The sequence below is a fragment of the Cyphellophora europaea genome (genome assembly GCF_000365145.1).
Source record: "Cyphellophora europaea CBS 101466 unplaced genomic scaffold supercont1.6, whole genome shotgun sequence".
Classification (NCBI taxonomy): Eukaryota; Fungi; Ascomycota; class Eurotiomycetes; order Chaetothyriales; family Cyphellophoraceae; genus Cyphellophora; species Cyphellophora europaea.
The window spans coordinates 1,297,817-1,320,404 of record NW_008481812.1 but is presented as its reverse complement, the minus strand read 5'-3'; the positions used below and the strand labels follow the sequence as shown (position 1 = coordinate 1,320,404).

The window sequence follows — 22,588 nt, the reverse complement described above, 5'->3', positions numbered from 1 at the left end:
GATCTAACACTTGACCGATGAAGACCGCATAAGCTCTGCAGTGGTCAGCGAACTGAGCGTTTCCAAAACAACCATCATGTCTCTACCCGTCCTCTCGCGGCCTGCTGCAGACCCGCCGAAAGGTGCTCTGCCCCCCATTCCTCAAGCACCTTCTACCCGCAAGACCCCGCCAACTGCGACGCCTTCCCGCTTGAAGACTCCGACGCGTCCGTCCGCTCTTCCAACACCTCATTCACAATCTACAACTGATCTACCACGGGCAGCATCATCATCAGGACGAGCCTCCGGCATTCCCTCTTCTAAAACCATACGGAAAGTCACCAGTATTGGATCTTTTCCCGTACCTCCAACCCCCACTTCGCGACCAAACTCGAGTGACTCTCTGGCCGACAAGAAGCGAACTTCAGATGTCAGCACAACTTTGACCAAAAGCAAGAAGCTACCAAGAGCCAGTATTGCAAGCACAGCGAGCTTTCGAGGTTCGCAGACGCCTAGTTTGCTGAACTCGGCTGGTGATGCCAACACAATACCTCTCTCGAAGAACCGCATCTCAGACGCCCAATCAAGCGTACACTCACCTCCACACAGCCGAAGCTCCTCCGCCCAGGGTTCTTATTCCACCACTGCTACTACCATTGAAGAGGATGGAGATGAGTCACGTGGACGGGCAAAAGACATTGACGACTTTGCGCCATCTGCGAACAGAGACTCAAAAGGTGGCAAGGAATCTAAAGGAAATGTCCTTGTCAGTGTTCGCGTCCGACCTGATGTCGGTCAACAGGACAAGTCACAAAGCGACGGAGAGTGGATGGTGGATGGTCGGAGGTCTTTGATCGCATATCGCGGTAAAGAAGGCGGCGATTACCACTATGACAACGTCTTTGGCACATACGACGACAATTCGAGAGTCTACGACTCTATCGCAAAGAGACTAGTTCGTCGAGTCATGGAAGGCTATCATGGCACGGTCTTCGCCTACGGAATGACAGGAACTGGCAAGACGTTCTCTATGCAGGGAACCATGTCCAGCCCCGGTGTCATCCCTCTCGCAATCACCGACATTTTCTCCTACATCCGCGAAACACCTCACCGGGAGTTCTTGCTCCGGGTATCTTACCTCGAGATCTACAATGAGAAAATCCACGACCTGCTCGCTGCACCACCGGGTGGAGTCGGACCTGGTCAGCAGCAGGATGAGATCAAACTACGAGAAGACCCTAAGCGCGGCGTCTACGCTACTCCGCTCAAGGAAGAAATCGTACAAAGCCCAACGCAATTGCTTCGCGTCATCCATCGAGGTGACATGGCTCGAAGAACGGGTACTACTCAATGGAATTCTCGAAGCTCGCGAAGTCATGCGGTTGTCCAGATTGTGGTGGAGAGTCGAGAACGTGTCTCTGGCTCATCGATGCAAGATGGCAAGCGGGTTGGCATGCTTCCAGGTGGTGTCAGAGTTTCGACTCTGAGCTTGATCGATCTGGCTGGTTCGGAGAGAGCCGCGGAGGACAAGGAGCGCCGGACGGAAGGTGCACACATCAACAAATCACTACTCACCCTTGGAACGGTAGTCAGCAAACTTTCAAGCACCAAGGATAAGAACGGCAACCCGATCGACAAAGATGGAAAGCATCTCCCCTACCGTGACAGCAAACTCACTCGACTACTACAGGGTGCGCTATCGGGCAATTCTCTGGTGTCCATTCTCTGTACCATCCAGCTTGGCTCTCACGGCAGCGTTGCCACAGCCCAGAACCATACTGGCGAGACTCTCAATACTCTGAAATTTGCCGCTCGAGCCAAGAACAACATCGTCAGTCATGCCAAGCGAGCTCTCGAGGAGTCTGGCAGCGTCAATGCTGGCCTCTTGGAGCGCTACAAGTCCGAGATTCAAAATTTGAGAAGCCAGCTTGAAAAGCAACAACATGCTGCCGTGGAGAAAGAGGAGAAGGTGATTGAAAAAGAAGCCGACCAGAGGCACGAGGAGCAAATGCTTGAAATGCAATTGGCCCGAACTGCCTTGAAAGAGCGGATCGAGCACCTGAACCGGCTCATCCTTTGTTCCAAGTCGACTGGTGTGAACAGCGGCACTGTGTCGGCTCTGGGAATGCATTCACGCCTGTCAGGTGATCAGGGAGAGCTCAGTGGCAGTCGCTCGCTTCGGTCATCAGCCAGCCAGTCCACTCTTGGTGTCACGCCTTCGTTCCCTCGTCAACCATCGATGCAGTCTTTGCCCGGTGGTCTGAGAGTCTCCGGCCACCTGTCAGCTTCATATTCGCCCTTGAATGAAGACGATGAAGAACCTACAGGTGACTTTGGAGATGGCGTGGCTTCCATCCAAGCACAAAACCGAGCTCTACAGAGTGATATCCAGGACAAGAATCGGTATATTGCAACTTTAGAGAAGCGACTACTACAGGCACGACGGTCGAGTCACTCCAGAGTATCGATGGGCTTCAACAGCAAACCTGCCGATGCCGATGACATGGCACGTAAGCTGGATGAAAAGGATGCTCAGATTGCCGACCTTCAGCGTACGGTGGCAGCGCTTCGATCAGCTGTTCGAAAGCGCGAGACGGCCGAACTCAGTCCAGACATGTTGCAGACGGAGATGAAGACACACAAGCCGGAGGGTAGCCAGGACAGCAAAACCAACAGCATCGACAACAAGAGTGTATCAGCTGACTCGAGTGGGCCCAAGTCACCTGGTCTCTCGAAGAGTCCCATGATGCTACTCTCTCCGCAAAAAGATCCCAACTTGCGCCGCAAGTCGGTAGATGAGATGTCCAAAATGCTGGATGAGATGATCCAGGATAAGGTGGAGAGTGGACATCTGATCAAGGGTAGAACCGGCTCAGTCCGAGCTCCACCTCGTGTAGGGTCTCGACGACACTCGCGACGCAACTCGAGCGCACCAAGCCCGGGCATGGCATCAATGGCCGCCTCCCTGCGGGATTCCGTTGTGCCTGAGGTGGTGGCAGAACCCGAGACCATGAGCACAACATGAAGTGAAGCGGAGCAAAGAGAATGCGGCGCTGCTGTACGACTTACGAATATTTTCTTTTCTGATATTTCAATTCTGCCGACACGTTCAAGCGCGACAATGATCCCCGCGAAAGACCGTTGGGGCCAGGAAAACATGGTGTCATGGGTGCAAGGACAAATACTTTTTCTCACGACAGGTCCATGATTGGACCGGGTTGGGTTATGAAAGCGAGGTAGCTTTTGGTATTCCATGGCTACCCAGAGCTCTTTTCTTATGTTGATATGGACCGAGGCACTAGACGTGTTGTATTATGCAGGCACTATGGTTGGCGACAATCACGGTAGCTCCGCCAGACGAGACGTGAGGAGTAGATGATGATCAGCTATCAGGTTGATCTGTGTTTTTAGATACCCCATCAATCAACCGAAGAATGCTACACACTCTTTCAACCTCGGTACCTGGACGTTCCGTGGTCGGTAACCAGCCTGTCTGTAGCCAACCTGTAGTCAACATGACGGGCGCGGTGAGGGGCGAAGATCTGGACCCGCAAAGCCCCTGGCTGGCCGGTGCCTGAAACAGGCCGTATTGGAGATAGCGTAGGTGCTAACCGAGGGCGACGTAGTCTGCGGGTATGTCCAAGGCTTGACCCTTCGCTTCTGCCGCTCCGCACCAGTCAGAGGCTGGCAGATGCGTACCCCTTCCCGCTCCAATGTTTCATCGCTCCTGCTGAACCTCCACTTGCTTCTCGAAACGCTGCCACGGCCCTGGAGCGGCTCTTGTCTTCCAGCTTTTATTGCTCCCAAAGCGTGCTTCAACTGCGTCATGCTACAGACGATCGCAAGAAAATAGAAAAAGACAAGAGGTCACGCCGGGCTCCCCTGCAGGATTAATTGAACCGCCCGGCTATGCGCATCTCCCGTGAACAACTGCCCGTTCTTTTTATACATCTTTGCAATTCAAATTCTCGGGCCTCTGTTTGCATCTGGCCTGTTACAGCTTCATTTCTGTCTTCCCAACCCCCATCCGTCCATTGGTCTTTGGGTCAAGACCCGGCCCCTCCTTGGTGTGGTCCGGTCCTCAATCCGTCGCTTCTTGGCTTGTGGCTGGTTTGAACAACAATCCTTTGTCACAACCTGACGTCCTTTCCAACAACCAGAACGAAGCCGGACTTCAGACGTTTAACAGCCCCGGTGGCTGCACCATAAATTTATGTGAAGCTACAGTCCTTCATGTCAACAATCACGGTTTGAATGAGGTCTACCAAAAGTGGTAGAAACGGAGACAACATGCTCTTGTCGAGCAGAGCTCAGCCTCCAAGGGCTCTGAAGGACTTTCCGCGTCCCAACCGGTCGAATCTTTCGGTGAAGCAGTTCTTGCTTTCCTCACCGTTGCCCTCTCGTGAGTATATCCCCGAACAGCACTTCTGGGTCTGCCAATCCCGATCTGGACTGTGTTTGCTGACTGTCCTTCAGCTGCCTTGCCTGCTCTCGTCCCCCGTCACGGCAAGAAACCACCTCCTTTCAATACTCGACGAGCGTTGCGAACTTTATCATGGCTGGCCATCATTATCAGTTGCTACTACATTGCTTCCCTTGTTGTTCACACGGCACGAGACAGTAACCCCGCTCGACTTCCAGCCTTATCATACCTTGCAACCAGCAAGCCCGATCAGCTAGTCGTCGATTCCGAACTTCCGGAATATCCAACCCCAATCGCAGTGGTCGACAAGCGCAACCGACAGAAGTGGACCATCTCAATTCCAGATAAGCTAGGCTTCCCTCTTGAAGCTGCCGACTACGCCGACATTTGTGCTCACGTCCCAGAAGTCGCCAACCACATCTCTTCGAATGATATCTCTACCACGTTTCTTGATGTGGATGAAGCACAACACAGTGGCCTGCTACCTCCGTCACCTGAAGCGCATTCGAAATATGCCCTTCCAGTCTGCTCTCGAACTCTGATCTATGTCCTCGACGCTACGGATGCTGGTCTCGGATCTACCCTCATGGGTCTCTGGCTTTCCTATTCTCTTGCAAAAGCCGAATCCCGCGAGTTCTTCGTAGACGACAGGAATTTCGCATACGGTCGCTACTCTTCATATTTCTTAGCTCCCCCCAAGCCGAAATGCAGGCCTCCTCCCCCAGCACATCGAGTACCTTGCCCAGCTCAGGCAAAACACTTGGTTGTCTCCGCCGCGACCCATCCATACATCTTTGGCTCCGAGTTCCATGCCAAGTATAGCATGACGGAGATTTTCGCCATGGCTCGCAGAGGTTACAAAACCCTCTTCCACCTACGCGATGATGATGCCGAGTACGCCGATTTGCGCCTTGCAGAGCTCCGTTCGCCCTCCTCTAAAGTCGTTGGTGTTCATGTACGTAGGGGTGACCGCCACCCCTTCACTCTCACTTACGCCCGAGCCTACCTACCATCCACGATTTACTCATCAGCCGCCGAATCTCTTGCATCCACCCTCTCGACCGACTCCATAACCACGATCCTCGCATCTGACGATCCCGAATTCTACGCCCCAGACTCTCCGCTCAACTATCCTCGCGCACAATCGCGAATTACCCTTGCTAGCAAATCGACATTGAGTGATGGCTCTTTAGGTTGGGAAGGCGGTTTCTTCGCCGCTCTCTTCTGGAACCTTGGCCTACCTGCAGAAGCCGAATGGCAGAAGCGTATTGGCTCACCATTACCAAGTCGAATGGTGGCTGAAATGGGCGAGGAGCATCGGAATGAGCGAGACTATCGTAGTCGGCCAACGGACGAGGCAGTACAAATGCGCCAACTCATCGGTAGGGCGTATTTACTGGACCTCAAGGTGCTCGGCAGCAGCGATGCAGTGGTATGTGCTGTAAGCAGCCATACTTGCCGTTTGCTTGCTGTGATGCTTGGTGAGGAGGCCGTCAAGGATGGACGCTGGAAGAACGTGGATGAAGGATATCCGTGGATCGCAATTGGAGAGAATATGTAACGAGTGAAAGAGCGCGAAGAAGTCACAGCATATCAATTATGTCTGAGGCTCTTCAGTGACCACAGTCAGAAGTACTGCACCACCGGGATCACAACAGACGTTGTGAAGGAAGTCTCGCGCCACTCGACAGGCTCGTCATGAGAAGTACGATTCCACATCACCGCGCCCCCCATTTGTGTGGAGACAGACCTCGGCTTCGATACATCAGAAAGGCTCCACGGGGATTGAACGAACGAAGTTCCGTACGGAGCCCTCCGACAGGGAGGCAAACCATTCTGAGGCCAAAGGCGTCCACGTGAAGCTTCTGGGTCCACCATCGCAGCTGTGAAGAGAAATGTCCCAAGCACTACAGCACAGGCAAAGCGAAGTGGGAGGCAACGACAGAACCGCGAAAAAGACACGACATATTTCATTAAAGTCTGAGAATAGTGTTGGCGACATCAAAGAGGAGGAATTCGGCCAAGCAATCCTTTTAACCACGATCTCTTAGGTGTGGCAAGTGCCAGATCAAGGTTCATTTGATTGAAACAGCTTGCCTATGCGAGAAGACGGCCGAATTTGCGCAGTAGAAAAGGGAAGGTGTGGAGCGAGAGAATGCATGGGTACGGTTACTATGTCTTCACACAACACAGCACAGCACAGCGTCGGAGCAGCAAGGTCCTTTCCTTTTTCCTTTTGGATCTAGGGAGACTATTTCGAGCATTTGCCAAAGTCGAAATGAGCGTACCTATGAGCAGCATATTGATCAGCATAACATAGCATAGCATAGCATAGCATAGCATAGCAGCGCGGTGTCTCAAGTCAATCAATCAACGGCGTCACCCACTCACTCGGAAATGACCATAGACTTTCGTTAGACAGACACGGAAGTGTTCATCAAGCAAATCGCTGTTGAATTCTTGTCCTCATGGGTCTGGATAGTCTATTTTTTCTTTCTCCCTTCACATGAATTCCGGTCGATGGGAAGCAATGCTGCCAAAATGGCCGTGCGTGCCGCTCAGCTCAGCTCAGCTCAGCTCAGCACCCCGTCCCTTGAATGAAAAGGAGATTAAATCTCCTCGCCTGCTGTCTTTCGGTCAGTGATGCCGGATTGACTTTGCAAATTTCCTGTCTTTCCCTTATGAGCCGGCACAAATAACCTTGGGAGCCCGCCCTTCGAAATCCCCGGCTCATGCATCCCGACTGTCGGTCTATCACCTCCCTCCTGTCCACTTCCACTTCCCCCGATGTGGCCCCCAAGTACTCCTAGGCTTAGATGCCGAACGTCTCCTTGAGGATGCGAATGGTGTCCTCCGGGTTCTTGACCGAGTGCCCGATCGTCCTCTCGTCGCTGTAGATCTCCCAATCGTTGCCGCCCTCGAACGCCTTGTCGCCAAAGAAGTGGATGTTCTTGTACTCGATGCCGGACACGTCCTTCTCGGCCTCGATGTACTGCAGGCAGTACGTCTTGTCCCAGCCGGTGGGGAAGACGTCGAAGGAGATTTGGCCGCCGATCGAATAGCTGCGGTCGGCGTTAGTGAGAAGCATAGAGGAAAATGGGAAGGGACACAATACGTCAGTCCATAATCCGGAAACTCCTTCTTGAGCGCCTCAATCATCTTGGTGCGCGTGTTGGTCTTCTTATCCCAGGCCTCGAACTCGTCTCGCTCCTCTTTACTGGCGTTCCTGCCCACGGGGGAGACGTTGATCATGCCGTTGCGGAACTCGATGAACGTGCCCGTCATCTTGGGGATGCCCTCGATGTTGGCGATGTAGCGCAGCACCCAGCGCGCCAGACGCTGGTATTTCTCTTGGCCGAGCCAGCCGATGAAGGATTGCGAGGCCAGCTGCTTGCCCATGCGATATGCGGTCAGGCCGTTCTCGGAGAAGCAGAAGTCGAAGAGGGAGATGACGCTGATGGAAGGGGTGCCCAGTTGTTCTTCTTGTTTGACGAGGTTGGAGCCACCAACCTGAAGGGGGTGGGTTAGTGGTGTGTCTTGGATGGAGGAGGGTGGACGCGTACAAAGCCTATGGCGCACTTGTGACGGAGAGCAGCGAGGGTTTGCAGCATTTCTGGAGAGGCGTGTAGGCGGGCGGGGGACAGTGTGCCATCAACGTCGAAGAGACAGACTGTCTCTTTGAGCGGGCGCTCGGTGAGGTCGGAGAAGAGTTCGGCCATTGTTGATGGTGTGAAGGGGGGAGGAGAGACCAACGGCTAGGTTTCGGAGCGGAGAGGCGAGGAACCAGGGCCTATATGCTGTGAAGGGTGGAGTAGAGTTCAAAGAGTAGAATTCGCAGAGCGTAGAGATCTGGAGCAGTACTTTATATGCTGTTGACAGACTGGAGGACGTTCACCGCTTGCAGACGGAAATTTGGGGAAGAGGCATGTGGGATGTCCCAACTTCAGGGTCTTCTGCAAGGAACCAACCCGCTTGCACCCGCCGCTGCGGAGCCTGGAGGGGCTTACGGGCGGCAGCGGTACCTATTCAGTAATAGTCATTTCGCTAACACGCCCATGTTATTGCAACGTGTCTTGTCGAGTACAGCGACGTCTACGTGTCGAAGTTGGCTCAGACCTCATTGCAATCTTGCGTTTGAGGCTGTGTTGAAACAGGTGAGTATGCATCGGTCGATCATGCTAGGAAAACCGTGTCAAGAAGGACAGAGTACAGTAATGCAGTTGCCTTGGTTGAGAATTCATCAATACCCACCAGCTGTAGCCTCATGGTCCGTGCTGTCAAGGTCTTCTTAGCAGCTTTATGCGAATCCGGCCACCCAATGCACTGGTGGAAGGGCTGGAATTCGGGTGTCGCTTTCTTGGAAGCTTCGATGCCCTATGCTGCGCAGTCTTGGCCTTGGCATTGTCGACGACGAGCTTGTCAGCAGCTTTCTTGCTGTTCGCGGCGCCTTCCTGCTCCTTCACCACCTTGCTGCGCTCCTGGACGCTCGAGAGCTCGTCGTATTCCTCCAGCGCACCATCGATCTGAGCAAGGATGAAGTACGCCGCATCGGACGCACCCCCAATCTGACTCTGCCATGCACGCCACCCTGCTCTCCCAAGAGAGACATATGGCGCTCCTGAATTTTCTCCTCAGCATCATTAATCAACCTCTTGACCTCTACCACGCGCGTTATTCGCAGAGACTCGTCAGTCTCTCTTCCACAGCTTTCATAGCCACACATGGCCTGTTATACAGGTGCTGCGCGGATGTGATCGTCATTGACGTGGATGAATGTGGCCTGGACTGCGGCTGTCGCGACTTGCTCGGCGGTTGTCATCGAGGCAGAGAGCATGTTTCGGACGGTGAACATGTTCGGTGTAGTGGCCGCCCGAAGTTTGCAAGCATGGAGTGCTTGTCAAGCTCCTCGAGGTCCAGAGTGGTGACCATGATAAACGAACAGTGCAATGCAGGTGAGGCGATGATGCTTGTCAGTCTGTCAGGTAGTGGGATGAGCTGGCTGAGCTGTCGTGAGGCTATCAGGTTAGCGACCTTCCGGATTGGGAATACCCAACTTGCATCGGCGCGAGCGGGGCATTGCTAAACAAGACCTGTGAAAACGTCCAACCACACTCTACAATACGTCGAATAACCCACAACTGTGCGCGGCCTGCAACCGGGGGCACAATCCATGTGGGAGAGACCTAGAAGCAAGGCTTTGCGAACGTTTGCTGGCTTGGTCCATCATGGTTGTCACCCCGGCGTCGAACGAGTGAACGACAGTGATCCTGAACGAGGCTGCACAGCAATAGCACTGCTTCGGGCTTCCGCCCTTCAGTCGACAAAGCGTTATGCCCGTGGTGGTCGTTCGGACGAAGAGTTCGGTGTTAACTTCGGCCGTGATTGTTGCGTTAGTGCACGGTCCCTCTACATACTCGTGCGGATCTGCAGACCCGCAGCCTGGTATCTTATCTAATAGCCTACAACATGCCAGATTCGGGTACAATGACAGGCGACAACGCATAGGTATGAGAGGAAAGGGGAGGATATTTGCGCGATAGGCTTGGCCAGCAGGTTTTCCGAAGGCAACCAAGTGCACGTGGCTTTAATCCGGACTTGGTGATGTGCAAGTCGGCCCAGGGGGGAAAGAATGTGATCTTTCCAAATTAGATACGAATCTGGACCCAGAAGCCAAAAGTGCATGCTCGGAGTCTGGGTGGTTTTTCAGCCGACCTGCAGCACTAGCGGTGCGACAAGCCCGCTAGGTCACGCTTAAACAAAGCCTATCATCAGGCATCCAGGACTACTATGCGAGTGGTGGAGGCCAATACGATTGCGAAGTATTCGGACTGGGCATGGCAGGCAGAACAATTCTCGGAATGCTCAGCAGCAGCAGCACCACCCACCTATGATACGGTGGTACTGTTTAGATCGAAGACATGACAGCAAGCCGCGATCGTGGTTGGAAGTCCAAGCCCTGTGACAAAGGCTTAATTGGGTGCAAGCGTCCTGGACCGGGCAGAGTTCAGCCGAGAGACGACGGCCCCGGAGCCGAGATCGTTGTTAACGACGGGGGAAGATCCATCTCTTTTTTTCGTCCGGCCGTTCTTCAGCTCATTGTCTCCGGCGTCTCGTATACCGCTGTGCTTCTCTATTTCTATAATACCGCATAGACTTCCATTCGTTCTTCCAGAATACCAGGCTCTTTCCTTAATATTCCGCGGCCCAGTTTATTTGGTTATAGTGACGAGAGATCCCTTAGACGCCTCTCGACTGTCCAATCATCATACCTAGAATCCGTTGCTGACAGACGCCCCCTAACCATTCACACCTGTCAGCTTGTTCAGGCCGACGACAGGCCACTGAGACAGGCATCCCGACCCGAGTACAATACCGGGCAGTCGTGATCTCAATGGACGCCAACCTAAAATCCGAGGCAAGCACCGCGGTCCCCAGCCAGAACGTGTCGCACACGAACCTCAACAAGCCTGACCTCATGGCTGCGGAGAAGACTTCAGTCATGTCTTCGTCCTCATCAGACCCGGAGAAGCCAGACACCGAGACAAAAGGCAATGCCACCACAGACGTCAGTGCCCCAAGTGCCTCGGTGGAGGGTGAGAAGGATACCCCTACCACCGAAGACGAGATCGAATACCCATCCGGTGTCAAGTTTGCTGTCATCACTCTCGCGCTGTGTCTGGCAGTCTTCCTCGTCGCCCTCGACAATACCATTATCGCAACTGCTATTCCCGTCATTACGAACAGATTCAATTCGCTGCCTGATGTTGGATGGTATGGATCCTCCTACCTCCTCACCACATGCGCACTGCAACTCTTCTTCGGACGGCTCTATACCTTCTACAGCATCAAGATCGTCTACCTCGTCAGCATCGTCATCTTTGAGGCCGGTTCTGCCCTCTGTGGTGCAGCCCCTAACTCTGAAGCCCTGATTGTTGGACGTGCCATTGCTGGTGTCGGTTCCGCCGGTATCTTCTCTGGTTCCTTGGTCATTATCGCCTTCACCGTCCCACTCGCCAAACGTCCCATCTACACTGGCATTGTTGGGGCCATGTACGGTATCGCTTCTGTGGCTGGTCCTTTGCTGGGCGGCGCCTTCACCGACCACGTTACCTGGCGATGGTGCTTCTACATCAACCTTCCTCTGGGCGCCGTGACCCTGGCCGTCATTTTCTTCTTCTTTCATTCCCCACCCCGCAAGACCGAGAAGAGCGTTCCCTTCTGGCCTACCCGTGCCATGCAGCTGGACCTTCCCGGTACTGCCATCTTCATTGTCGCCATCGTCTGTTGTCTCCTTGCTCTTCAGTGGGGCGGCTCTAAGTATCCATGGTCGAGTTGGCGCGTTATCATCTGCCTCGTTTTCTTCGGTGTTCTCACCATTGCTGTAAGGATTCCCAGTCCCCATCCCGGACCAAAGCTAACTCAAACAGTTCGTCATTGTCGAGTACCACGCCGGGGACACTGCCACTCTTCCCTTCCGCATCATTTCTCAACGATCTGTCGCCTCGGCTTCTTGGTTTGCCTTTTGCCTGGGAGGCTGCTTCTTCATCATGGTGTATTGGGTCCCGATCTGGTTCCAGGCGATCAAGGGCGTGTCTGCCTTCAAGTCCGGCATCATGTTGATTCCCATGATCTTGGCTCTTGTGATTGCCAACATTCTATCCGGTGTCGGCACCAGCGTCGTCGGCTACTACGCTCCCTTCATCTACGTCGCTACCATTCTCATGTCTATCGGCGCTGGTCTACTCACCACCTTTGAATCCAACACCGGCCACTCTATGTGGATCGGTTACCAAGTCATTTACGGCCTGGGCGTTGGTTTCGGCATGCAACAGCCTCTGATCACTGTACAGACAGTTCTATCCCTGGATGACATCCCCACTGGTACAGCCCTCGTCATGTTCGTGCAAACCTTTGGCGGCGCGCTCTTTGTGTCCGTGGCGCAAAACGTCTTCAACAACCGCTTAATCCAAGAGCTGGTTGTTGAGGCCCGCGGCGTGGATCCATACGTCATCTTGCACGTCGGAGCCACGAGTCTGAAAAACGCGGTTCCTTCCGACCTGCTCGCCGGCGTGCAGGCTGCTTATAACACCGCTCTCACCGAGACCTGGTATGCCTCGGTGGCCATGGCCTGCCTGAGCATTTTGGCGTGGGGCATCGAATGGAAGAGCGTCAAAGGCATGGCACCCGGTGGTGCAGGCATGGCTTGAGGAAGCAGCCCGAGCGCACTGTACTAACACATTTTGGAAGGCTATGTGTTTGCGGCCTACACATGTTTTTTCTACTTGGTGATACCCTCCTCCTTGTTTACGAAATTTCTCAGAGAAACAAAAAAAACCCACTGCACCGCGCGAGAGAAGGCAGAGAGTCGGTCGGTGGCCACTTTGGGCGGCCAAACATCAGTCCTTTGGATCATGAGACAAACGCAACATATGCACATATGCATGCATGCATGCATGTACGCACGCGCGCACCATTTGCATTGCATCACATATATAGACTTTTAGAGAGAGGTCTCAGCATAGCCGCCGTCACCGTCGCCGTGGATGGTGGAACGACTCTACTGTACTGTACCTCGAAGAATAGAGATGACATCTCCGACTCCATTAGATCTCTCTTACTCTGCTGGTTCTTGTGGCCTGTGGCCTGTGGCCTGTACTCTTTCCTCATCCCCAATACCTACTCCCCGCGCAGGGGCCATTCGACTCGAGAAGTGGGACGGGGTCTTGCAAGAAATTGTGTTGCCTGTCATCATACATGTTATGCGCGACTTGCGAGTCTCAGTCTCAGTTTCAGGTATGGTATTGGGGCATCGCCCCATCGTTCTCCACGAGTGCTTACGGTAGCTGAGGAAGGACGAAAGAAGAATTGGTGTCTCGAAAAGCCGTGATGAAAAGGGAAATAGAAAATTGTTCTCTCTCTGTGTGTGTGTCTCTCTCTCTATCCGTACTTTTGCTCCAACCAGAGTTCAGAAGCTCTCTTCTGTTTCTGTTTCTCGTTTGGCTTCTTTAGGTTCCTATACACTTTCTGCCCAGGTTCGAGTCGTCCGGTCATAACACCCTTCCGTTCGTCGTTGTGGTTTTCCATTCCCCCCCCCTCCTCATCCTTCCGAAACCACTCCAACAAACCCGACTCAAGTCTATATATCTGTCTGTACTCGACCAAGGGGGCTCTGTCCAACCCGTCCAAAGAGGAAGAGTAAAAGAAAAACGGAAAAGGCCGGCTCGCCGGCGCAAGGCTGGAATTCTATGTCGAGAAAGAAAGAAGTTGCCGGTCTCGCGCTGAGGTTGCACAATTGAGCTCACGTGGAGTGAAGGAAAATGCCGCTGCGTCACCACTGTCTGTAGCGATGATGTGGGAGGTCGCTCGTTGCTGCGGTCCATCAGCAAGTCCGAAACGAAAGTTTTAGCATTTGTAGGAACATCGTTGCAACGCCTTGTTGCACATGGTGGACTCGTCGGCCGCAGCAGGCATTCTCGCAGGGTGACGCTGCCGCAACGTCAGGAAACGGACCGCTGATCACGAACTTCTCCTCCGCTCGTCCTCTAGCTCCTTCAACTCGGCCACTACACCCTCAACGATGGCCTTCCACTCAACTTGATGTATCCGCTCTTCCAAGGCACTCAGCTCTTCGCCAGGCCTGCACTCCACCTCCTTGGTGACAATGGGGCGCCCCATGTCGACCTCCCCAATAACATGGTGAATCATGACGCCCGTGCTCGCAATCTCTCCTCTCTGGAACGCCTCATGTGCCCTCTGGATCGCGTTCGCGCCGTTAAACTGGCCAGGAAGTGCGGGATGCAGGTTGATAATCGGCACCGAGGCGGTTTGGAGCGCCTTGATGAAGGGTCCGCTCAAGATATGCATCCAGCCCGCGCACACGACCAAATCGGGAGACGGGATGCGCGTAAGGATGATTTGTGCGAGGTCGGCATCGTATTGCTCGCGGGCGGATTTGACACCAGCCTCGTTTTGCGCTTCTTTCTTCTTATAGGCCAGCAGGTTGTGGTAGGTGGTGGGAATGTGTGCGTTGGAAGCGCGAGTGAGGCCATAGGCATCTTTGCGGTTGGAGATTACATGGGTGATGCGCGCGTGAGGAAGCGCGCCGGTCGGATTGCAGGCGTCAATAAGAGCTTGCAGATTAGAGCCGCTCCCGGATATGAGGACGGTGATGTTGAATGTAGAAGAGGTGGAGTATTTACGAGACTGGTCGGTAGATGGTGCAGACATGGTGTGATTGCTTTTGCCCTTGGAAGGCAGTGTGGTCATGGAAAGATAGATTGGTGGATTTGCGGTGTTGTGATTTGAATGACCCTGCGCACAGAGCATGTTCGTAGGAAGAGGAGCGACAAGAAGCAGGGATATCGAGGGTGAGGCCGTCCAGCGCGGAGGTTATGTCGATCTGGAGCTTTTCAAGTATGACGGCAGACGGGGATGAGGGAGGAGGGGCTGCGTTTTTTGCTGCAGGCTTCGCGTCTTTGGCAGGGCTATTGCGATGGCTCCTGGCGCCGTCTGGCTGGGTTGCTCCAAGTGGGCTTTGCGAAACACAGCAGCTTCGCTTGAGGAGCAGTCTTGAGGCCGGGTGCAGACCACTGCAGGAACTGAGCCAGGATGCCCGGATGCGAGGTTTCGAAGTGGGGGAACGAACGGGGGGGAGGCGGACCGGTTAGGGCAAAACAGGCGCGGAATTCTGCAGGGGGCTTCAGCACACGGGCATCAGTATTGGCTCTCTGATTGTATCCGACGTCGGGTAAGAATAGGGTGGTATTTGTCAGTCTGCAGCAATTGACGTGTGATGATGGCTGGGCTGCAGCTCCATGCTGCGGTCGATTGTGCTGAAGTTGACGAGCACTGCCGCGGGCAGCTCTGCGTACCATCGAATACTGTAATTTTACGGTTTAGGCTTGCACTTTTGCTGGACACTCAACCAGCAGACCGGATCAGATCCAGCTTTGGCCTTGATCTGCATGTACCGGATTCGACATCCTCAGCACCATGCAGATACGGGTAATCTGACTTGTCGTCTGGATCGGAACTGATCGGTGCAGGACGCTATTGATCCTGTTCAAGCTATGTCTGAGTCCCATCACTTTGCAGCTAATTCTCTTCGAGTGTCCTCCGAGCTTCAGCATCCTCAACCAGCAAGAGAAGATACCGGGCAAGCGGAAAGGGACTAGGAGGTGCAGCAGCCAAGACCTGCAACAGCAAAGTCCCTTTCTGGCCCACCGACTACTTGCTGTGGGTGGATCGGCGGTAGATCCGTATACCACCAGGTACTGTGTACACAAGCGCAGCAGGGAGCGCCGCTATACTACCATGGCTTTCATCAAAAACGGCTGGAGACTCGGCCCTTTCCAGCCAAGGCGGCATCGGTATTTGATTCCAGGCATATACGTTATGCCGGCCAGGGCAGATGTGAAACGAACCAGTTCACTTTGCACATCATGAACCATGAACCATGAGCCATGCAAGCTGCTACCTGCAACACTTTTCGTATCATGGCATATCTATGCCCTTGCTTGCTTGATCTTGGATCATCCTGAAACAGAGAATTCTACGCGAGCTATGCTGCCTGCTCACAAGCAACCCTCGAGTTCGACTACGTACAGTCGGAACTCCGATTCCGGCTTCGGCTCGCCGAGGGCACCCCCCAGCTTAACAGGTAGCCGAGCGCGTTGCCGTGTGCCGTTTTTTCGCTCTTGTGTACATAGCTAACTATAGGTGAAGGTGGATGAAGACCGGCTTGACCGATGCTCGTCCATACGCACGAAAACGCGCCGTCTCGGAAGAGGAACAATGTCAGCCCGTACCGAGGCTCGCCCAGCCCTAGACGCTGATTCGCCACCCCAGATTCCGGGGTCTGGTAGGTCTTCACGGAAGGTTAAAGGGCGCCATGTTGCATTGGACGGGCGTCTTTCTCTGAGGTGTGTTCTTGCGCTCGACGGGCACGCAGTGAGATCTCTGCTGTGGTCGACTCTTTGGGCTGATTCGGGCGTGAAATCCCGAGCACAAGTTGTATATCTTCACCACCACCGCCATCAGCGTGCAGCCTTGCTCAACCGCAGCAAAGATGCCTATCAAGTCGCTATACCCTGACGTCAAGCTCTTGGAAAAGCCCATCTTCAACTTCATCTTCAACAACCCAGACCAAACATGGCCAGACTCCAAAGTCATCTTTCAGGATGCCGACACACTCCGGACATACACGTTCGCCCAAGTCCGCGATAGAGCCATTGAATTCGGCAAAGGTCTACAAGGCCAGTACGGCTTCAAGAAGGGCGACACGCTGGCCATCTTCTCCCCCAACGACATCGACACGCCTCCCGTTGTCTTTGGCGCCCTGTGGGCTGGTCTGATCGTCTCCCCCGCCAACCCGGGCTACACGGTCGACGAGTTCGTGTACCAGCTCAAGGACAGCAAAGCCAAGGCCGTCGCCGCCCACTGGTCCGCCATCAAGACCGTGCGCGCCGCCTGCGCCAAGGTCGGCATCCCAACCGACAACATCTTCATCATCGGCGACCAGCGCGACCCCTCGTACGAGCTCAAGCACTGGACCCAAGTCGAGGCCAACCAGTGGAAGAGCCGGTACCGCTCGCCCAAGATCTCCCCCAAAGACGACCTCGCCTTCCTCGTCTACTCGTCCGGCACGACCGGCAAGCCCAAGGGCGTCGAACTCACCCACTTCAACATGACCTCCAACCTGCAGCAGATCCAAGCCACCGAGGGCGGCAACCTCTCGTGGGACGGATCCGCGCACTGTCCCGGCATCCCCGACGCGCCGCGGCCCCAAGGCGACAAGATCCTGGCCTGCCTCCCCTTCTTCCACATCTACGGCCTCAACGTGCTGATCCACCTGCCCATGTACACGGGCGTGTCGGCGCTGGTGCTGGCCAAGTTCGAGATCGAGACCTTCTGCCGCCTGATCCAGGAGCACAAGGTGACCTTCTCGTACATCGTGCCGCCCATGGTGCTGCTGCTGTGCAAGCACCCTGTGGTGGAAAAATACGACCTGAGCTCGCTGCGCATGACGAACTCGGGCGCGGCGCCCCTGACGCGCGAGCTGGTGGAGGCGGCGTTCAAGCGCACGGGCGTGCGCGTGAAGCAGGGGTACGGGTTGAGCGAGACGAGTCCCACCATTTTCCAGCAGCGCTGGGTGGACTGGGAGACGGGCGTGGGCAGCACGGGCCGCATGGTGCCGAATCTGCTGGCGAAGCTGTGCGCGGTGCCCGGAGCGGACGGGGCGGATGAAGCAGAGGAGCCCAAGGAGGTGGGACCGGGCGAGACGGGCGAGTTGTACGTCAAGGGCCCGAATGTCTTTCGAGGCTACCACAACAACGAGGCGGCCACGAGGGACTGTCTCGATCAGGACGGCTGGTTCCGCACCGGCGACGTCGGGCATATTGACGCCCAGGGAGACCTGACCATCACGGACCGCGTCAAAGGTACCCGAACCAAACCCCAACCCCCTTTTCTCCCCGGACAGTTACTAACTCCCCTGCCAGAACTCATCAAATACAAAGGCTTCCAGGTCCCCCCCGCCGAACTCGAAGGCTACCTGGCCGACCACCCCCTCGTCGACGACGTCGCCGTCGTGGGCGTCGACTCCAAAGACCTCGGCACCGAAGTCCCTCGCGCGTACGTGGTGCGCAAGGGTGGCTTGAAGGCCGTGCAGCCAGGCGACGAGCAGCAGATCGTGCAGTGGATGAACCAGAAAGTCGCGAGTCACAAGAAGCTCCGCGGCGGCGTGGGGTTCGTGGAGCAGGTGCCCAAGAGCGTGAGTGGGAAGATTCTGAGGAGGTTGTTGAAGGAGGAGGCCAGGAGGGACTTTGCGGCGTTGGAGGAGCAGGAGGGGAGGAGGAGGGCGAAGGCGAAGCTGTAGTGTTCGGTTGGGGGGTGGAGTTGGGGCGCTGTAACATATGATAGAAGGAGGTCTGGATGCGATATGTATGTCAAGTGAAGGAAATTGTTTCGTACGTCGCTCTGTTGGGGGAAGATCTAATTCTAAATCGTCAAGGACGCTCGCTTCCCAGCCCATGCTTCGGTGCGCCGTGAGATGCCCTGTTTTTCCCCCAGTGTATTCCAGGCACCGGCAACACGAAAACGTCAAAAGATATGCATCTATCGAAGGTCGAGTCGGGGACTCCTCGAGCCTCTATCCGAAAGAAAGCGTTTGCTGTCATCGTGAACCGTTCCATCATTCATCATGTCATTCCCTCGCAGGAGCGTTGCCGGAACTTTGCATGTCTTTGGATTGCTTCCACATCTTATCAATCGATATCGTCGTCATCCTCAGGAATGTCGTCGTCCTTTTTCTTCGCAGCAGCCGGCGCCGGCGCCTCGGCCTTCGTCGTCCCAGTCTGCCCCTTCTCCTTGGCCTCCTCTCGTTCCCTCTCCTCGCCCCACAACAGCGTAAACATGAACGCGGCATACAGCTCGCCCGTCTTCTGGTTCTTCAACACATACCTGAGTTCATGTGTCTTGCTGTCCACGTACTTGATGACGTTGAGCGAGAACCCGGGCAACTTCAAACTGAAATCATTGAAGTCCAGGTACGGATTGAAAAAGTCGGCCATGTACAGTCTGCCCTTCTCAAAGGTGAACTTGTCGCGGTTGGATTCGGTGAGGTAGAACTTCTTCCTGCCCGCACTACCGCTCGGCATGCCAGCCTTGGTCCGGGCCTCTTCGGCACTCTCGTCATCCGCGCCCTCTTCGATGATCGTCTCGTGGAACGTCTCTGCGTCGGGCACCTTGCCGTCTCGCACCTTGGGGCCGATGCGCAGAGTGTTCCAGGATGACAGCGCGGGGCCGTAAAGATAGGGTTTTTCGGCATAGACGTCTCCCGTGAGGCCCGGGTCTACCCAGTACGTGACGAACTTGAGCGCCTGGTTGAAGCCCGGAGGCAGGCGGTCGCTGATGGGGCGGTCGAAATCGTTGCCAAACACCACTTCGCCGCCGGGGATGTCGACCTTGGGTACAAACGCTACGGAAATGGAATATTGGTCCCACTTGTGCAGCGAGTGCTCAAAATAAGCCGACGTCTCGGGCGAGCCAGACGGTAGGCCCGTGAAGTTCCGAATGCGCACGGCGTACTCGAGGGACATGGAATCGGTCTCGATGGTCTGGCGGTCGGGCGAGTTGACGAGGACAGGGTGGTGTGTGCTGGCGTCGTAGGAAGGGCCGGCCGTCACCATGAGGCGATACTGTGAGTGTCCCTCGCCGGTGGAAGACTCCGCGGCGGCGACGGGCTGGGTGTCCGTGGCATCTTCGTAGTCGGAGCTAGACGAGGATGAGGCATCGTCGGCGACCATGGTAGCCGTTGAGAGAGGGAGAATTGGTCGGAAGGTGTAGAGTGGAAGGATGCGGCGAAAGGAAAAGCGTTGAACGCACGCGACATCTGCGCCCGGCAAACAAAAATTGAAATGACGTAATGGGAGATGCGGAAGTTCAGGTATGGCAATGTGTTTTCAAAGTGAGATTTGTATCATGAATAAGACATCTGATGAGTGGACGTCGTCTCGCTTCTCCATCTAACACCATGATCCTCGCCCTTACTCTGACAGTATATGTGTGCATAACAAAGGAGAATAGTTCGTAGTAGTCAAAACAGTCATCTCTCCAGCTCGCTCCCACTCAAAAGGCCATCTGAGCCCGCTGCTGCTGCTGCTGCTGCTGCTGCTGCTGCTGCTCCTCTTCCATCTCCATGTCGACATCAAAGTCCGTCTCCGAACTCAGATCCGGCGTCGCCAGCCCACTGTCATCGAAGTCGTCCGCGGCCGGAGAGGACTCGCTGATGCCGATGCCACTGTCGTACTTCCGCTTGCCCTTGCGTTTAGCCAGGTTTTGAGCCGGGGTGAGGAGCACGCTCTTCTTCCTGCCTCGCGACACCTCCACGCTGCCTGGAACGCTGTCGTTATCAGCGTCATCGTCCTCTTCGCCGTCCTCGTCGCCCAGGTCCTGAACTTCCGAGTAATGGGCGAAGCGGACGACACTCGAAGGAGTCATCGGCACGCCGTGCTCGTCGACAGCCACATCATCGCTCTCCAGCTCCCAGTTGGCCAGGCCAACCTTGCTCTTGCGGCGATGGGCCTTGCTGCTCTCAGCCACACGCGCCGCAGCCTTGATCATCTCGTCTCGCATCTTGCTCACCGTCTCCTCGCCGCGGTACACCTCTTCGCGGTATTTTGTCTCACACTTCTTCAGCAGCTTCCTCAATCGGCCGGTCTCTTCGTTGGCTGATTGGAGCGCGGTACTCAATGCGCCAATGCGGGAGTTCAGCCCGCCGACCTCGATATTAAGCTCCTTCTCGACATGGGCGGCACGCTCCCTCGCATCTTGCAGCTTCTCCTCCAGCTCCTGAATCTTGCGGAGGCGCGAGACCGCCGACTCCTCGGCTTTGCGGCGTCCGGTCGTCTCAGCAGCAACCTTGGCGTCCATCTCCTCGCGGAAGCTGGTGCTTTCGGTACGCACATCTTGTAGGGCAACGCGATGTTCGGCCTCCATGGTCGTGATGAGATCTTCGAGTCTCTTCACCTCATCACGGTAGCTATTGAGGCTTTCTCGTAGCTTGTCGTTGTCACGCCCAATCTCGTCTCGCTCGTCCTCGGCGCGCTTCGCACGGACACGAATCTCGAGCATCTCCTCGGCCATCTTGTCCAGTTCTTCTCCCAGACATTTAATCTTGTTGGCCGCCTTGTCGTATGACTGTATGGAGTGCTCGAAATTGCTGCGGAGGTTCCTCTCTTGCGTGCGCATGTTGTGCAGCTCAGTCGCCTTCTCATTCAAGTCCGTCATCACTGTCTTCAGCTTGCTGACGAGGTCAGGGAACAAAGCGGCGTTGTCAGTCAGACCGACGGTGGACTCGCCGGGCATGAGGCGCTCGAGTTCCAGGCGAATGGCCCGGAAGTGATCAGCCAGAGCTTTGAGGCCGAGTTGTGCATCTCCCTCGGAGAAGCTGGAACACAAGGCGCGCACTTCGCCTTCGAGAGCTTCGAGGGCCAACTCGGCATCTTCAGCGCGTGCATTGGCGACCTTGAGCTGCTTGGCTAAATTCGCATACAGGTCGTTGGGCACCTTGGGCATGGGTGACGACATGTGAGCAGTAGGTCTGCTGGGGGAATCTGCAAAATGTAGGTCGCTAGCATCGAGAGTCGATCGTCGGGAGAAGGAACCAAGAAGAGACTGTTTGACTTGACGAGCAGATTCGAGTTCAAGACCCATGATGGCAGCGTCCTGCGCATCCTGGTGGGCGTAACTGCTCGACAGACGCGGGGCCGAAGCATACTGATCAACACTATCCTCGAAGATCTGGACGGTGTCGCCGCTATCGCTTCGTGGTCCGGTCCCAGTACCACGCTGGACATGACTCCACGGCTCGTCATGAACTGGCAGGACACCATTATCGAAAATAGCTGGATTTTCGTGGAACTCTTGGAAGCTTCTCCGAAGGTGATCAAGCTCCTGCTCAATTTCGCTGATACGAGAACTGGCAAGATCGGTTTGTGCACCCTGCTCGCTCGAACATGGGCTTTGCTTGTCGGATCGAACTTCCTCGAGCTCGGCTCGCATGCGTTTGAGCTCTTCGTCTTTGAGTTTGATGTCCTTCCGCAGCTTGCTCATCTCACGCTTGTCGGTCTCGAATTCATTGACTTCTTCCGACAGGTGGTTTCGGCGGATGCGTCGTTGCATGCGGTCGCCGAGGGCTTGCCGAAGAGGAGTGAATTGCAACTCGCCTTCCACTGATGGCGAAGATGGCAGCAAGACGGGTCCGCCATTGTCTCGGCTAGGAGCTGGTGTAGAGACACGGCGCCTAGGGCTAGCAAGACGCTGCTTTTGCACGGCGGGTGTGAGACCGGTGGTCCCTGAGGATGGCGCCGGAGCAGCCAGAGTTGCAGTCGTGGAGGGAATGAAGCTGTCCGAGAATCGAACACGCTTGGACGATCGCCTTTTGGATGGAGTGCCAGTGGTGATAGAGGAACCTGTGGGCTTTAGAGGGGAGACAGCCTCGGCTGCACGGCGTTTGGGCCGCCGTAGGGCAACAGGCTGTTCTGAAGGGTCCATTTGGAGCATTTGATGAGATGTTGCTGGTTTCTTACTCGAATCTCGGTGAATCGTACACTGTAGATTGGTGTACAGGTTGGACAGATCCGTTCGTAAAGGAATTGTGCTGTTGTCGCAGGGTCCTTGACAGAC

The 22,588-nt window shown here is 55.2% G+C and overlaps 8 protein-coding genes across 8 annotated transcripts; 4 read left to right on the top strand and 4 right to left on the bottom strand.

The window, feature by feature from the left end:
• Positions 1–76: 76 nt before the first annotated feature.
• HMPREF1541_06719 (uncharacterized protein) lies at positions 77–3,004 on the top strand (the record flags this gene model as incomplete). Its single annotated transcript, XM_008721049.1, has 1 exon — positions 77–3,004. One exon carries the CDS (start codon positions 77–79, stop codon positions 3,002–3,004), a length of 2,928 nt encoding a protein of 975 aa, XP_008719271.1.
• Positions 3,005–4,269: 1,265 nt separating this feature from the next.
• HMPREF1541_06718 (uncharacterized protein) lies at positions 4,270–5,963 on the top strand (the record flags this gene model as incomplete). Its single annotated transcript, XM_008721048.1, has 2 exons — positions 4,270–4,381; positions 4,456–5,963. 2 exons carry the CDS (start codon positions 4,270–4,272, stop codon positions 5,961–5,963), a joined length of 1,620 nt encoding a protein of 539 aa, XP_008719270.1.
• Positions 5,964–7,214: 1,251 nt separating this feature from the next.
• HMPREF1541_06717 (uncharacterized protein) lies at positions 7,215–8,121 on the bottom strand (the record flags this gene model as incomplete). The annotated part of the gene is made up of 3 exons (XM_008721047.1): positions 7,215–7,464; positions 7,518–7,912; positions 7,966–8,121. The coding sequence occupies 3 exons, from the start codon at positions 8,119–8,121 to the stop codon at positions 7,215–7,217; spliced, it is 801 nt and encodes a 266-aa protein (XP_008719269.1).
• A 2,672-nt stretch (positions 8,122–10,793) lies between these two features.
• On the top strand, positions 10,794–12,609 carry HMPREF1541_06716 (uncharacterized protein; the record flags this gene model as incomplete). Its single annotated transcript, XM_008721046.1, has 2 exons — positions 10,794–11,783; positions 11,830–12,609. The coding sequence occupies 2 exons, from the start codon at positions 10,794–10,796 to the stop codon at positions 12,607–12,609; spliced, it is 1,770 nt and encodes a 589-aa protein (XP_008719268.1).
• A 1,309-nt stretch (positions 12,610–13,918) lies between these two features.
• HMPREF1541_06715 (phosphoribosylglycinamide formyltransferase) lies at positions 13,919–14,629 on the bottom strand (the record flags this gene model as incomplete). Its single annotated transcript, XM_008721045.1, has 1 exon — positions 13,919–14,629. One exon carries the CDS (start codon positions 14,627–14,629, stop codon positions 13,919–13,921), a length of 711 nt encoding a protein of 236 aa, XP_008719267.1.
• Positions 14,630–16,469: 1,840 nt separating this feature from the next.
• On the top strand, positions 16,470–18,278 carry HMPREF1541_06714 (uncharacterized protein; the record flags this gene model as incomplete). The annotated part of the gene is made up of 2 exons (XM_008721044.1): positions 16,470–17,841; positions 17,902–18,278. 2 exons carry the CDS (start codon positions 16,470–16,472, stop codon positions 18,276–18,278), a joined length of 1,749 nt encoding a protein of 582 aa, XP_008719266.1.
• Positions 18,279–18,666: 388 nt separating this feature from the next.
• HMPREF1541_06713 (uncharacterized protein) lies at positions 18,667–19,707 on the bottom strand (the record flags this gene model as incomplete). The annotated part of the gene is made up of 1 exon (XM_008721043.1): positions 18,667–19,707. One exon carries the CDS (start codon positions 19,705–19,707, stop codon positions 18,667–18,669), a length of 1,041 nt encoding a protein of 346 aa, XP_008719265.1.
• Positions 19,708–20,029: 322 nt separating this feature from the next.
• Positions 20,030–22,456, bottom strand: HMPREF1541_06712 (uncharacterized protein; the record flags this gene model as incomplete). Its single annotated transcript, XM_008721042.1, has 1 exon — positions 20,030–22,456. The coding sequence occupies one exon, from the start codon at positions 22,454–22,456 to the stop codon at positions 20,030–20,032; it is 2,427 nt and encodes an 808-aa protein (XP_008719264.1).
• Between the last annotated feature and the right edge of the window lie 132 nt (positions 22,457–22,588).